The sequence below is a fragment of the Pleurodeles waltl genome, chromosome 2_1 (genome assembly GCF_031143425.1).
Source record: "Pleurodeles waltl isolate 20211129_DDA chromosome 2_1, aPleWal1.hap1.20221129, whole genome shotgun sequence".
In the NCBI taxonomy this organism is placed as follows: Eukaryota; Metazoa; Chordata; class Amphibia; order Caudata; family Salamandridae; genus Pleurodeles; species Pleurodeles waltl.
The window spans coordinates 301,509,039-301,524,639 of record NC_090438.1 but is presented as its reverse complement, the minus strand read 5'-3'; the positions used below and the strand labels follow the sequence as shown (position 1 = coordinate 301,524,639).

Here is a 15,601-nt window from a genome sequence, read left to right as displayed (position 1 = left end):
TGAATGTGAGTGCTGACCTTAGTTGGCACCACCTGACCGACCATGAGGAGTGTCACTATATGAAAATAGTTCAGTGCGTTTTTGCTCTTTTGGATACACATCTGCTGGACCTCTTTCCCGTCTGGTAGAATGCTCACTGCCTACTGTTATGCTTTCTTGAATTTCTGTTGCAGAGACGTTAGGTCTTCCTCTTCCACTTAGGCTTAGAGCAGACCCAGTCTGAGGAGCACAGGGCTCTTAATTTTCACATGCACATGGCTCATGAATCCCAGGCAGATGAGCAGCTGGCAGTTAAATACCACTGCCAAAAAGGGCTAGGCAACCAGGAAAGAACTCTTCCATGATTGATTCTGCAAGAAACGTTTGTAAAGTATTTAGCAGCACCAAAACAGTTAGTAAGTCAGCACACTCTATAACAATAGCACAATCAGTTTCCCAAAATAAATAGGAAATAATAATAAGAAAAATTGCTTTAAAAAAAACCTTAAATCAAATAGATGGAACTGGAGATAAGATTAATTATTATTATTTTTTTTAACAAAAAGCACAAAGAAAAAGTAAAGTACTGATCTGGCGTCCTGAGTCGCAGTATACTGGGGCCTGTGCCCAGTTTCTGTCCGATTTAGATGGAGCATAGGTCTCATTTGCTCAAGGAGATCATCCCACTCAAGGATCTTACCTTCTGACTTAGTCTTGTAAATGGAAGTCAGAATCCTCCAAAGGGCCAGGCTGCAGTTTGATAGCCGTTGGGCGAGGTTCCACTGGAGCTGGTTGTGGCAGGAAAAGCTGAGTGTGTTTTTTTTTTTTTTTTTTTCTTTTTTCTTTAAATTTTCACCCACCAAAGTCCTTCTTGGTTACACTCTTTTAGCTCCTTCACCAGGTCAAGAGTTCTACCTTCCGACGTACTGTTTTTTTTTTTTTTTTTTTAATTTATGGAGCTCGGAATCCTCCCTGGATCTGTATATAATAAAAGTCCTCTTGAAATCGGACGCCTTACTTTAAGCCTCCACTTCCCAACAAAAACAGCCCCAGACTACCTACACCAAGGGATCTTATAGAGGCTCCTTCAGGGGAAGTAACAACAAGGGTAGGGGCAAGGGTGCCTTTGCACAAGGAGCAACAGCCACTGCAAAGCAGTGACTACCCAAACCTTCCCACCCCCTCCCTCCCTCCGAACCATACAACACCTGTTGGGTGCAGACTACAGATTTTTTCACCCTGTCTGGAATACCATCAACGCAGACAAATGGGTATTAGCCATTATCCAACATGGCTATTGTCTGGAGCTTATCTCCACACCACCAAACATTCCACCTAACACTAACAGATTTTCGCAGGAACATGAAACACTTCTCAAGCAGGAGGTCCAAGTCCTTCTACGCAAAGGGTCCTTAGAACCCATTCCTCTTCAACACCAAGGCTCATCGGTATACTCCCTATACATCCTGGTCCCCAAAAAGGGCGGGTCTCTAAGACCAATCTTAAATCCCAAATCTCTAAACAAGTACATCATATCAGAACACTTCCATATGGTCTCCCTACAGGATGTCATTCTGCTTCTTCAACAAGGCTACTTTATGGCAACACTAGGCCTAAAAGGACACCTATTCCCACATACCAGTACACCCTGTTCACCGCAAATACTTAACGTTTGTCATAGCAGGCAAACATTATCAGTTCAAAGTTCTTCCATTCGGGGTGACTACTTCACCTTGAGTATTCACAAAATGCCTGTCAGTTGTTGTAGCACACACCTACGAAGACCAAATGTCCACATATTACCCTACCTGGATGATTGGCTCATCAACACCAACACATACCAGCAATGCCAAACAGTGATCCTACTTCATAGACTAGTGTTTACTTTCAGTGTGCCCAAGTCTCCTCCTTCAACCTTACTTGGGACATTCTTAAACACACAGTTAGGATTAGCCTACCCCCAATCTTGCTCATATTCAGAAATTCCAGACAACTCTGCCCCAGTTCCAGGTGAACCAAACACTCACAGTAAGGGCAGTCATGTGTCCACTAGGAATGATGGCGTCTTGTTGCCATAGATCCCAAAGCAAGGTTACACATGCGTCCTCTGCAGCAGAATGCCAGACATCAATCTCGATGCATCAACTACCTGGAGATTCAAGCGGGCTTCCTAGCACTGAAAGTTTTCCTTCGTTACCTGCCTCACAAGATTGTCCTAGTTCAGACAGACAGTATGACAGCCATATATTATCAACAAAAAACAGGGGGAACACTGGTATCTCACGAGAAGCTCCCAACAGGCCAGGCTGTCTTACTCAGAATCAAGGATAAATCATTCACCCAGACACCAATACTCTTAACCTAGCAGTTTGGCTTCTGAGGTCATAGTTTAGCTCCCTTGACTTAACACAAGAATGCATGAACATTCTCAAGAAAGCATGCAGACCCACCTCTGGAGCCTCTTAAGCAGCAAAATGGCAACGTTTTGTTTGCCACTATGAATCCAAACATATTGATCCTGTAAAAGCCACAGTGCAAGACATAGGGGGTTATTCTAACTTTGGAGGAGGTGTTAATCCGTCCCAAAAGTGACGGAAAAGTGACGGATTTACCACCAGCCGTATTACGAGTCCATTATATCCTATGGAACTCGTAATACGGCTGGTGGTATATCCGTCACTTTACCGTCACTTTTGGGACGGATTAACACTCCTCCAAAGTTAGAATAACCCCCATAGTCTGCTACCTGCTTCACTTGAAGAAGGCAAATTTAGCTTTCAGTTCCATAAGGTTACACATCGCTGGAGTGGCTGCCAATCTCTAAAATAGATAGCATCTCTCACTATTCACAATTCAAGTCATCAAAGCTTTCATGGACAAACTCAAACGTGTTATTCCGCCTCGGATCCTCCAGCACCCTCCTGGTACCTTAACATTGTTCTCACTAGACTCATGGGTCCCCCATTTGAGCCTCTACACTCAAGCTCGCTTTATTTTCTTTCAATACCTCACTCAAGCGTGTTAGTGAGCTCCCAGCTTTAACGTTAGAACCTTTTTTCCAACACAGAGACAAAGTGGTTGTGCGTACTAATCCTAATTTCCTACCTAAGGTAGTTTCACATTTTCATCTCATCAGTTGAACTCCCCTATGTTTTCCCTCACCCAGATTCCGTTGCGGAAAGAGCTGTTCATAACCTAGATGTCAAAAAAGAGCACTCATGTTCTACATAGATAGAAATAACATTTTCAGGAAAACTAAACTGTTAGTAGACTTTTCTCCATCTCATAAAGACAACCCAATGTCCAAATCAAGCATAACCAGATGGATAGTCAAATGTATTGAAACGTGCTACATTAAGGCCGAAAGACCTTTACCTGTTTCTTCCAGAGCACACTCCACTCATAAATAGAGAGCTACTATGGCCTTTCTTGGAAATATTCCTGCAGCTGAAATCTGTAAGGCAGCTAAATGGTTTACATCGCACACCTTCACCAAGCACTACTGTGTGGATGTTTTATCACACTAACAAGCCAGTGTAGGTAAGGCAATGATTCGTAACCCTTTTCAGACTACTGCAACTCTCACAGGCTAGCCACTACTTCTAAGGAGGTATTGCGCTACAGTCTGTGCAGAGCATGTGTATTTACAGCCACACATGCCATCAAACGGATTGTTACTACCCAGTAAGCATCCGTTTGTGGCTTGTGGTGCTGTAGATTCAAATGCACCCTCCCTCTTCGCCAAACGCCTTTGACCATTATAGTTACATTATACATTTACATTTAGCATGGTGATCGCTTTTCGTACACATACCTTACACTCCTTTCTCACCCACCTGTGGGAAAACAATCCAACAATGGAGTTGATGTCCAGGCTCAATATCCCAGAGAGGAGGAGCCACTTGACCTTGTGACTCAAGACTTTTTCTAAGAAAAACAACTTGCAAAACCCAACACTAGATTGCAGGAGTATGCAGGGCACATGAATCTACAGAACTACATGCCACAAATAGATGCTTACAGGGTAAGTAACATAATCCTTCCCAGGGACAGCCCTTCTTACTTTTGCAGCCTATCCCGCTTGCCTTACTGCAAACTAGCCCACTATTCCAGAGGAAAATCTAATATGGCAGCACCCTTATGCCATTGAAGGATTCTGGTGTGGCAGCCAGATGTGGTTTTAGGGAACAGTCCCATCCCCCTCGACCACATTAAACTAGTTTGCATATACGTTAATAACTCAAATTAGTAAACAGTTGACATTGATGACATAAAATATCAAAGGGTTCAATAACCGACACACAAGTAAACACGTGCTAGCCTATTTAGAACATCATAGTGGATACAGCCTCTCAATCATTTCATTTGACCCTGAAAGGCCCCTCACAGGTTCACTGTAAAATGTCGGGAAACACATTCTTCCTCTCTTTTAGTTCCTATGCTAGGGAGAGTAAGTATTATCATCCCCATCAGAGTAAACTTTTAAGTCTACCAGTAATATGCTGCCTCAAATGGCAGATGTATTGTGTTGGATGGCATGATCGAGGACCTAAGCATGGCCATACTCTTGTGCTCCAAATCCAGATACACCTGACTTCATGTAGTTCTTCGCTCTTCACCACATTTGGACAGACAGAATCTGGGGTGAGGATCTGAATATGATCCTTGATCTAAATGTGGACTGCTCAGGTGTTCAATTAAAAAGCTTTCACTGCAAAACGTACTGACCTAATGAATCAATGCAGCTATGTGGATGCTTTGCATCAGACATACAAGAATGAACTTGAGTTGACAGTCACACATTGATTACTGATTGGGCTTCGTAGAGGCGCTACTCTGGATCACAGGGAATACCCACCTACCACACACACTGTCCGATCACTTCCCAATTAAACTATGCATGGCCCATTCCATCTTCTGGGTTCTGTCGCCCACCCTTGAGATTTCTCAGCAAGGCATTAATAGACCTGTTTGTTTGCAGAGAAATATGGGAGGCTTTATTAGAATACATGTACTGTCTGCCACTTTCTCTTCCAAAATCAATGCAAGGGGAAGACTTTAGAGGAAAGATTATACTTTGCAGAGAGAATGGTAATCCACCACTGGTTTACTTCCTTGTTATTCCAGAGAGGAGGAGCAAGCTAAGGACATACAGTTCATGGAAGATGAGAAACACAAGAAGATAAAAGAAAAGAGCTGCTCAGAAGGGGCGTGACTAGAACTGCCTTTTATTAAATACCTTAAGTAGGGCCTTACACTTATACAGGAAGTGATTCATAGATGATTTATAAACTATACTATTGCATTGTACCAAGGTTGGCATTCTCCAGACTGTTTAAAAGGGCCGTTCTAGGGTGGCACACAGCAGGGTAGACTCTTAATATTTTAAGTGATGTTTACTCTCAAACTTACATATTTTAAGCTGTCTGCCTCAGATATAGAGCACCATGCATAATGTTTTCTTGTTACAGCTTACATCCTCAGATAGCTTTCTATAGCTTACATCCTAAGATTGCTTGCTGTCTCAGAGAGCCACCTTCCACTATACTCCCAAACCCTACATTAAAAAAGATTGAACCTGTTGTAATTCCACATGATTCGTTTAGGCTTGATTCCTCTCTTTACGTTCTTCAGAGTGACCCTCTTCTTACTTCCAACCTCTGTATGCTTTCTATTTAAGTATAGCCTCCTCTGTCTCAAGCCTCTCTGCTATATTCACTTATTGTAATACTGCAAAAAGCTGACACCCCTAATTCTGCAAAAGACTGACAACCCATTTCTTATATCACAACCTCCTGTGCTTTAAAACCGTATCCCTGCAACCTTAACATTACTGAATCTCCCCCAGCCTATCTAGCTCGCCAACCATTCAATCTAAACCACAAAGGCCCCATTAATGATCACACCTAACTTATAGTAATATAATATATCACAAAGTAACTTGATTAAATGCATGCAGGGTATTTTTTTCTTGTGAGCACACAACTAATTACAATGACCAACATTTAATCACTGGATTAACCACTAACCATGGTTTCCGGAGTAGCATGCTACTTCCTGTAAAGTAAATGCCTCATCAAGGGCAGTAAGCGCTAGATAAATGTGATTACAGCTACAACAAAGGGTCAGTCACTACACGTGCAACCTTAGGGGGGCGTGTTCAAAGAAAATATAGATGGTATCGTAGTATCCAAACAAGCTTGTATTCAAAGTGATAGCCACGTTTAGCTGACATGTATGGAAAATGACATAAAACAGAGGGTGAAATTCCTCACCTATCAGTGCATAACTCTGCAGGCAGCAACAGCTAATACAGGAAAACAGAGAGCTGGCAGAAAGAGAGATGGCTTGAAGGTGAAACATCCTGTTGTGCAGTAATATGGTGAATGTGAACACACCGGGCAGAACCCTTGCCTGGTTGCTGAAAGAAATTCTGCAATGGAACCATATTATTAAAATACTCCCTGACAGGATAGATACAATTATGAATAAAGATATAGCTGGGGAGCTAGCTCACTATTACCAATAACTTTTCATTACACATTTGACAGAATCTATAGACTTGCTATAGGCATACCTTGATGAAATTACAGTGATATGGCTTGAAGACACTTATGCAGTTCCTCAGATAATAGCGGCCAATGATGGCTTGAAAGGATGTAAACAAAACTAATTGTTCTAGGTCTATGCAGAATCATTTAAGACTGGGGTACTGCCACTAAAAAAGGCAGTAATTACTGAAGCCTGAGAAAAATTCCACTGCTTGCACTTTGTGTAGACCTCTATCCCTTTCACATCCTAGCAACAAATTTCTCGCCAAGGTTCAAGCCTCTTGACTAGCTTTATTGATGGTACAGGTGACTTGTGCCACATAGATCCACAGTGATTAATAACCTTCCTCGCTTTGACATCATCAGGTATCACATGACCTAGAGGCAGCAGTCACCCTAACCCTACTAGACACAGAAGGCGTTTTACTCTCTGGAGTAGCCAACCTGATGGAAAGTAGGAATGCCAGAGGGTTTGTAAAGATGGTAGAACTCCTTTACTCACAACCATTGATTAAGATACATGCCAGCAGTTTAACATCAGACCCCTTTATCATCACAAGAGGTACCCAGCAGGAATGCCGATTGTCACAGTTATTATTTATATTAGTTGTGGACCCTTTGCCTAGACCCCCCTATACAGAAGAAACACTTGCATAGGAGCCTGTTCTTTCATAAAGGCTGATTGCTGCTCTTGATGTATGCGGGGAACATTCTTTGAAGACGGCATAGAATCTTTCGGCTTTAATTCAAGAATTTTTCAGATTTGGCGGCTCTCTGGGCTCACCATTAATTGGATAGTCAGAACTACTCCCCCTCACAGAATGTACAATAAGGACTGCTCTTGAATGCCAGAAGGGTGAACAAAGGATTCTTGAGTATTTAGGCATAATATTTCACAGAAACCGAGATGCTGTCTTTCGATCCCCTTCATTAATAGCTTAACCACACAGAGCGCTGGATTAAACCCTCACTGTCATTGGCAGGTAAAGTAATTATAATCAAAATGGTGTTACTCCCGAAGTTACTTTACTGTTTTATTTATATTACCATTCCTCTTGTGAACAGTTTATTGTCTAATTGGTGAAGTCTACTCTTTAAACGTCTTGGCAGGTAAACGGCCTAGGATTATTTGGAACACGCTCACACTGTCATATAACCAGGTGGGGTTTGAGGGTACCTACTCCAAACTGTTATTTTGTAGCACAATGCCATTTTTCTAGACACAAGTACCACTCAGATGCCTTACTGTCTTATTTGAAACCTGAGCATGACCAGCAGGCGGTATTCCACTGAAAGATCTATTTCCAAGAAGCAGATCACGGGACCCAACTGAAATAAAGACCAGAGCAGCCATTTGCTGGGCCTGGGATAAACTGAGCCAGCGGGTGGATTTCCACTTGTATATTCTGCAGTGATTCCAATAGCTCAAAACCTTCTACTCCTGACTGCAGAACGCCTTGTACGTCAACCCTGGCAAGGCTAGCTATTTGAGAATTTGGATCTTTATATATGCTGGGAGTTTTAACACTAGTAGACTCTGAGGTTTGGAAATCGGTGGTCCCTACTCAATCTCTTAATTTATACTAGGTTGAGTCGTATGGTAAAAACACTGTTATTCAGATTCCCAGACTCACCTAGAGATTTTGCACCACTAGCCCAGGTCATCCTGTCTTCAGATGCTAGGAAGGTGAGTTTCTTGACTGTCTGCTATGTGTTCTACACTTCATGAGCATTGAAGCATACGCTATGCTAGCTTGGGAAGTAGACTGTTAGACCTGTCAGCTCTTGGCGTGGTTCCCCCTGTACTTCTTAGGGTCGAGCCTGCTTTGCATGCGCTCGCGCATGCGTATAGCAGGGAGACTCTTTAGTATTTAGAAAAGGGCTCCGAGCCCTGTCAACTTCACGTCAGTGCTTTTTATTGGTTCGTGGGCTTCCCTAATTAAATCGGCTTGCTTTCATTAGTCGAAGGCACGCATAGGTCATGCCTTTTCCGGTGGCTAGCCCTCCTCGAGCGCAGCGACCAAGTACAGAAAACATGCGAGGCTCGCTGTTTTCCATCGGGCTGGTGGACTTTTTTTTAAACTAATTTACGAGCCCGATCTCGCTTGGCAGAAGTCGAGCGCTTTACCTACTTGATTTCACTTTTTCGGGTTACGTGCATAAATGCACTTTTGCCCGATAGGTGAAAAGTCGGGTTAGGAGTTTACAACGCGATCGGCTCTAACACGAGCAAACGCGAGACCCGATGCATTGTAAATGCTTGTTGCTTCTGGCGTCCTTTTATGATCCTGTGCTGAACTTTGTTTTTGTGGGTTTTAGGACTCTGGGCACTTTACCACTGCTGACCAGTGCTAAAGTGCAAGTGCTCCCTGTGCAATTTGTGATTATGATTGCTTATCCATGATTGGCACATCTGATTTACTAGTAAGTCCCTATTATTTCCCTCTATGTATGCCCCAGGACCTGTAAATCAAATGCTACTAGTGGGCCTGCAGCTCTGATTGTGCCACCCACCAGAGTAGCCATGTAAATGTGTCTCCGAGCTGTCACTACATTGTCTGTGTGTACAGTTATGAACTGCCAGTTCAACCTGGCAAGTGTACCCACTTGCTAGGCCCAAACCTTCCCTTTTATGACATGTCAGTCACCCCTAAGTTAGACCAGAGGCAGCACCCTGAGCAGGGTGCAGTGCATTTAAAAGGTAGGACGTGCATTGGGGTGTTTTACATGTCCTGATAGTGAAATACTGCTAAATTTGAGTTTCACTATTGTAAGGCGTATCTCTCCCTTAGGGTAAAATGGAGATTGTCTGGAAATATCTTTTAAGTGCAGTTTCCCATTGGAAGCAGATAGAGAGACAGAGATATGGAGTTTGGAATCTCTGAACTCACAATTTAGAAATGCATCATTTGGTGAAGGTGATTTTTAGATTGTAAGTTTGAAAATGTCACTTTTATAAAGTGGGCATTTTCTTGCTTAAACCGTTCAGTGCCTCTGCCTGACTGCTGAACACACGTCTCGGTCAGACTGACGGTTGGGCTGTTTGTGAATTCACTCTAGACAGTGACACAAAGGGAGCTGAAGTGTCCTGCATAGCCTAATGAGTCTTCCTGGGCTAGAGTGGGAGGGAGGAGATGACACCTGCACTTGAAAGGGCTGGGCCTACCCTCACACAAAACAGTCTCCAACCCCCTAGAGTGTGTCTGGAGCAGGGCAAGGAATGCAGGGTCTTGTGCACTGAGGTTTGCCTACTTCAAAAGCAGAAATTAGTATAAGTATTGGACTGCTGACCCTACACCTTCAGAACACTTCTGGGCTGAGGACGTTCTGCCAGGAAAAAGAGCTGGATGCTGTAGGAGGAACTGTCAATCTACCTGTTGCTTTGCTGTGCTGGCCTGCTGCTTCTGTCCTGAGAGTGACAGAACTGGACTTGGCTTTCTACATCCTGCTTTCTGAGGTTCTCCAAGGACTTGAACTGAGCTTGCCTCCTGTTGTGAAGCCTCAGGGACATCAAAGCTTCATCTGCCAGTCCCTGGGCCCTTAGAAGTGGAAGCTGGTAACCTCAGTGAGTCCACGCACTGAGGTCATGGTGGCAGAAAAATCGACACACTGCCTGCACCGCGGCTGAAAAATTGATGCAGCGCCGGTGAAATCGACGCGTCGCCTGCTCAACGTGGATTCATCTTTGCTGTGTGTTTGGATTTCCACGCATCATCCCTGGGTGTCAGTTCTCTACACTGACGCTGCACCACAGTAAGGAATCGATTCATTGGTAGCCAGGCAGGAAAAGAATGCACGCGTCACCAGCCAAGCGGGAAAAGAATCCACGTATAGCCTGTCCAGCGTGAAAATAATCAACATCGTCAATTGTTTTTGACGCACCCAAGATACTGTGTTACAAGAATAAAGCCATTGTTTTCTCCGGATTAAGACCTTTAAACCTTTAAAAAGTGATAACTTTATTTTTGTATGTTGGATTTTTGTTGTTTCGGTCTTGTTTGATTTAGATAAATATTGTATTTTTCTAAACTGATGTGGAGTCCTTTTGTGGTGTTTTAACTGGGTTACTGTGTGTTTGTACAAATGCTTTACACATTGCTTCTGAGATAAGCCTGACTGCTTGTGGCAAGCTACAAAGGGGGTAAGCAAGGGTTATGTGAGCTGTGTTTCTAGCTTACCCTAACTAGAGTTAGTACCCCTACTAGGACAGGGTGTAAACTGACTGCCAACTAGAGACCCCATTTCTAACATAGACCTACATTTCAGATGAACAGTGGATATACTGATGACCTCAAACCAATCAAATGTAGTAGAGACAATGAATGACATGATTGATAGCACAATAGTTTACAACTGTTGGTTGTATCGCTGGGATATGTGAAGAAGATACCTCCGGGTGTGCATGACTGGCTACAATTGCGATCCTTTTCACTAAAAGGATAGCCATGAAACTGGTGTAAAAATTGACCTGTGAAAAAAAGTATACTGACATGTTGCCCTAGACTTGATGGAGCAAATGCATTCGGTTGAGTCTGTGCATCACTGATATTATTTTAATTGGGCTGTGTGTGGTGCAACAGTAGGAAGGACAAGGGTGACCCTCACTGTGGTACCCTTCTCATTTCTGGATCCTCAACATTATTCTAGTGTGGCATATTACTGTTGCACACGTAATTGGTTAAAAGTATATTGGAATTGGGGTGTCTTAAGACAGCAGACTATTTGACTGACAATATAGGACTATGATCTGTTATTTCAATGCTTCCTAAACTTTTTAGAACTAAAACCAACTTTTTAGAACGACATACCTCCGTGACCCACACATTTACAGAGGGCAAGTTTTCTATTGAAATGGGTACAACATTTGCATAGTTTTACTGATAAAACTATATAGCATATTAATGATGTTTGGGATTTGGGTTTTAGTGAATATTTATCATTTGTGCAAAACCAAGTTAAGTGTTTTGATTAGTTTCAATCCTATTAAAATCTGTTTCCAGCACACTTCAGAATTATATAAAAAAAAAGAGCTTCATTTGTCTTTTCTAACTGCTGAATCTGTACAGTTCATTTACAGGTATTTACATTTTGTTTTGTTACAACCTTTCCTTTGCTTTAGCACTCTATATCCCAGCAAGATTGTCCCACAATTCACTTTACTTTCTTTCTCAGACTCTGTGAGAGGAGTTTTTGAACACCAATTCCCATGTTAACAGAATAATTAGCGCTTTATCAGAAGATCTAGCCTGACATTTGACTTCTGTTGTGCAGGGGAGCAAACGTGGCATGATAAATACAGAATTTAAAGGCATGTTTATTTATTGCTTGGACTTTCGCGAGCCACAGTTTGGGAAACACTTATTTCTTTTCCCTCCAATTGCTTAATATTTGTACCTTGGCATGTTGATTTATTATCAAATAAAATGAAAAACAATTACCTAGGCTGTAGATCTGTGCTGTGATCCTAAGTGCCCTCTTGCTTTTCAGTGTCATGCACTCTATCTTTTATGTAGTACCAACTAGGGATTTACTGCCTAAAAATGCTGAAAAACCTAATTTTTGAAGCTTTGAAATTGATTAGTGTGAATTCCCCTTTATAAAGACTTGCTTGTTAATTTGCCTGAGCTTCTGGAGGAATTGCATGTTTCTCCGTTTGTTCCTCCGGAGTGTCATTTTCCTCCAGGCAATTTGACAATTGCAGTCCTCTGCCTGTTTTCTTGGGTTTAGCTGGGTACTGACAAGAATGATTTTGAGCAACTGAAGGCTTTTGCACTCCCTGCAGCTCAGAGCCTCCTAAGGTTGTGAGTTTGATACTTTCAATAAATAAAACATGGACTGTACTCATGCATACCTTTGCTAAAAGTTAACCTGACGTCAGTTATGCCGCTTATTTATACTAACCCTATCATTCTTTGTTCCAGATTTTCTGTTAACGACTCTTCATAATTACCGATCTCAAAGTACTCCACTGTTTTTATGGATCCAGTGAAACCCACCAAAACTACTTCAAGCTTGGCAGTGCTTAGCTCTTGAGCTCCTTGTGCCTTTTGGATCTTTGCAAACATATTGTTGACTTTGAGGAAGATGATAATTTCGAAAAACCTGCTCAACAATAGTGTGATGGTGTAAATGGTTTTATATTTTCAGGAAATTATTTTGTAAAGACTGCTTAATTTTAATATGGTCATTTCACCTTTGTTTAGTTGGAAATGTCAACATGTAGATTTGCTTTTGGGTAACAATGGCTATATTAGTAAAGTGTACAAGTACAGTACATTGCTGTGATCTTTGTTGCATAGTACCTTCATGGAACGTGCAGGTCTTTTGTATTGCTGATATGTTTCTGTTCATATTTTGTGAATCAATAAGTTGTGTCCATAAACATAATATGAAGTCATTATTTTAGAAAGCAATGCATAGTGTCCAATAAAAATAACAAGGCATGTTTCTTAAACGTTTATGCCTGCATGAATATCTATTACTTAATATTCAGTTGATAAAACATTAGGCAGCTCAATGATTTATACTTGTATGAGGGCAACGCATCTTAATGTTTTGCAGGTAAAATTGGGCAATTTGATGTAGGACTATATATACATCGAGTTTTCAAAGTTGTGTCAACTTCCTTCTTTTTGATTAGCAAATTTAAAGCAATATTTTTGGATCTTCTTGGCAATAATGGGTGAGGGTTACAGACTCAATGTAATTATTTAACTAGTGTAAATGACATGCTTGAGGGAAGCTTTAACACTGTGCATTGTGTGACCAGCACCAAGCAAGCAGGTAAGAATAGACAGTAGTAACACAATTCCACTCCTACTGGTGGTCACTTACCTTGTAAAATATTTAGAAAGTAATTCCTTTGGATACAGAGCATCATCATTGTTAATTTTGTCAAAGTGTATATTAAATATATGTTCATGAGTCATTATGCAAATAACTTCTAGATATTATTTCACCAAAATAGCACTGGGCAGTAAGACAATGTTTTATTTCCTTCATAAAAATTGACTGTAAACTTGCTTTTGATTATATATTTATGGTACTGCTAGATGAGTAATATCATTTTTCATCCCAGTATGTATATTGTGCTAAAAATTTGAGCTGGGAATGTATTTCAGTACTTCAAAGTTTTGGCATTGTTGGTGTAAATTTTTTTTTATAAAGGCTGGGTGTGTTTATTTTATAGTTCAGACCTACACATTTTTGTTTTTGCACAAGACATTTTAAAATATTCTAAAATGTATCTGCCAAATATTGAAACAGTAATGGTGTTGAGTACTGAATTTTTAGTAAAAATTTGCCATTACAGTGTTTTTATAAACGGGACACTTGCGAAAAATGGTGTGGTTAGAAATGCCAAGGACAATTATTTTCAACGGTGCCTACACTGTAAAAATTACTTTTAACTTGTTTTAATTTTAAAGAAATGTTTGTTTAAAATATCATCTGCTATATAACAAACTCAATTACAATTTATATCGGAGAGTAAAATAGTTCTGAAAATAGTTTTTGAAGACAATGTTATGGATTAAAACATATTTTTATAAGTGTAAAAGCAGCAAAGGTTGTAAATAAGGTTGATCTGAAGCTTTATAAAATAACCTTATCACAGGCACAAATTGTAGTGCTCCTATATCTTATGTAGTTGTTTCTCTTGTAAATCTGTTTATAGATTAAGCTTATTTCAATGTTTTGGGGGATTTTAAATGGTTTAAGAATAAATATTTAAATTCTGATACCTATTGCCATCCATGTTTGATGTAATTATAAAATTGTTTGCAGTCCGTTAACAAGTATGCCAGTCGATTTAAGATGTATTTAGCTTCTGCAAAAGACAAAATAGAATTTTGTGTGCTTACACATTGATTACAATTTTAAGACTCAAAACTTAAATGTTTCATTATTTGTCCATTTCTTCTTGACTATATTCATCACTCAGGACAACTCACCCAATTGTTTCTGTAACTCAGTTCTTGATTTTTGGGACACAATGTTAGTGTGGTAGCATTTAGGCACCAGGTGTCTATAAAGTGCTACCTTCACCAAATGACCCGCCTGCCTGTTAGTGGGCCTAATTGTCTGATGTGATGGAGCGTTTTTTTTTTTTTTTTTTTTTTCACCTTGGATCACATTCCTTTTTTATCAGTATTCCGCTGTATTACATTGGTTTACTGGATGTGGAAACGGGCAAGAACTCATTTTTCCTGTCAATACAGTATAATCCATGATGCCGCTCCAAATTTAGGTGCTTGTTTTCTACCTCAGTATCACATAGGTGAAGGTCGGAGGAAAGCACTGTAAGAGGTGCTTCTAGTATGAAGTGAAAAAGACTTAAACCGGAAAAGGGTGTTAAAAGAGGCCAAGAGAATTGGATGTGGATGATGCTGGCAAGAAGGGTGATGGAGAATGGCGAAAGGGAGACAACAGTAATGAAGTTGTAGAAACAGTCAGATACATTATAAAGGGAACATTAACTAAGACTACTGGAAAGAGGATGGAAAGAAGCAATGGAAGAGTTAAGATACAGGGGAAGAAACACCAAGCAAAGAGAGCAGAGGTTTGACACTAACAGGAAAAATGGGAAAACACCTAAAGGGCTATAAATTAGGCAGAACTGGGAGTAGAAGCTTCTCACCCAAGTTAATTCAGTCATAGTTCCATAGTTTGCTTTCCTCTGATATTCCTTCTCACAAAATCACCCTGCTTTTTCTGAAGGGCATCAAGTGTACTACTCCAGTGCCCTCTAACCTTCTATATAGGGCTTCCATAAAGGCATCTTGTTAAACTAAGTAGACCCAGTTTGTAGTCGGTGTAGAAGGCCCAGTTACTAAACAATATTAAGTAGAATTGTATCACACCTACCTTCAAATTCTATTCATGATGAATAGCAGAGTGATGATACACAGCCACACCAGGGTGCCATGCTTATGTGCTAACAGCTTGTGTTCTGAACGATTCAGCTCTCATCCAGAGTGATGCTCCTACAGATTTTCAACAGTTTCTATGATGAACATTTTTTCAAGTCATACTAAATTAATTTGGCAGTGTAGCAAGAATGTTGCTACCCA

The 15,601-nt window shown here is 40.8% G+C and overlaps 1 protein-coding gene across 2 annotated transcripts in view; it reads left to right on the top strand.

Annotated features, from left to right (window-relative positions):
- The window catches only part of STK26 (serine/threonine kinase 26), a 173,642-nt gene extending 159,370 nt beyond the window's left edge, over nucleotides 1-14,272 (top strand). For both annotated transcript variants that reach the window (XM_069212530.1, XM_069212529.1), the window contains exon 11: nucleotides 12,452-14,272. In XM_069212530.1, coding sequence (XP_069068631.1) covers nucleotides 12,452-12,476 — 25 coding nt within the window. In that variant the 3' untranslated portion in view covers nucleotides 12,477-14,272. The remainder of the gene's footprint in view (nucleotides 1-12,451) is intronic.
- The last annotated feature ends 1,329 nt before the right edge of the window (nucleotides 14,273-15,601 follow it).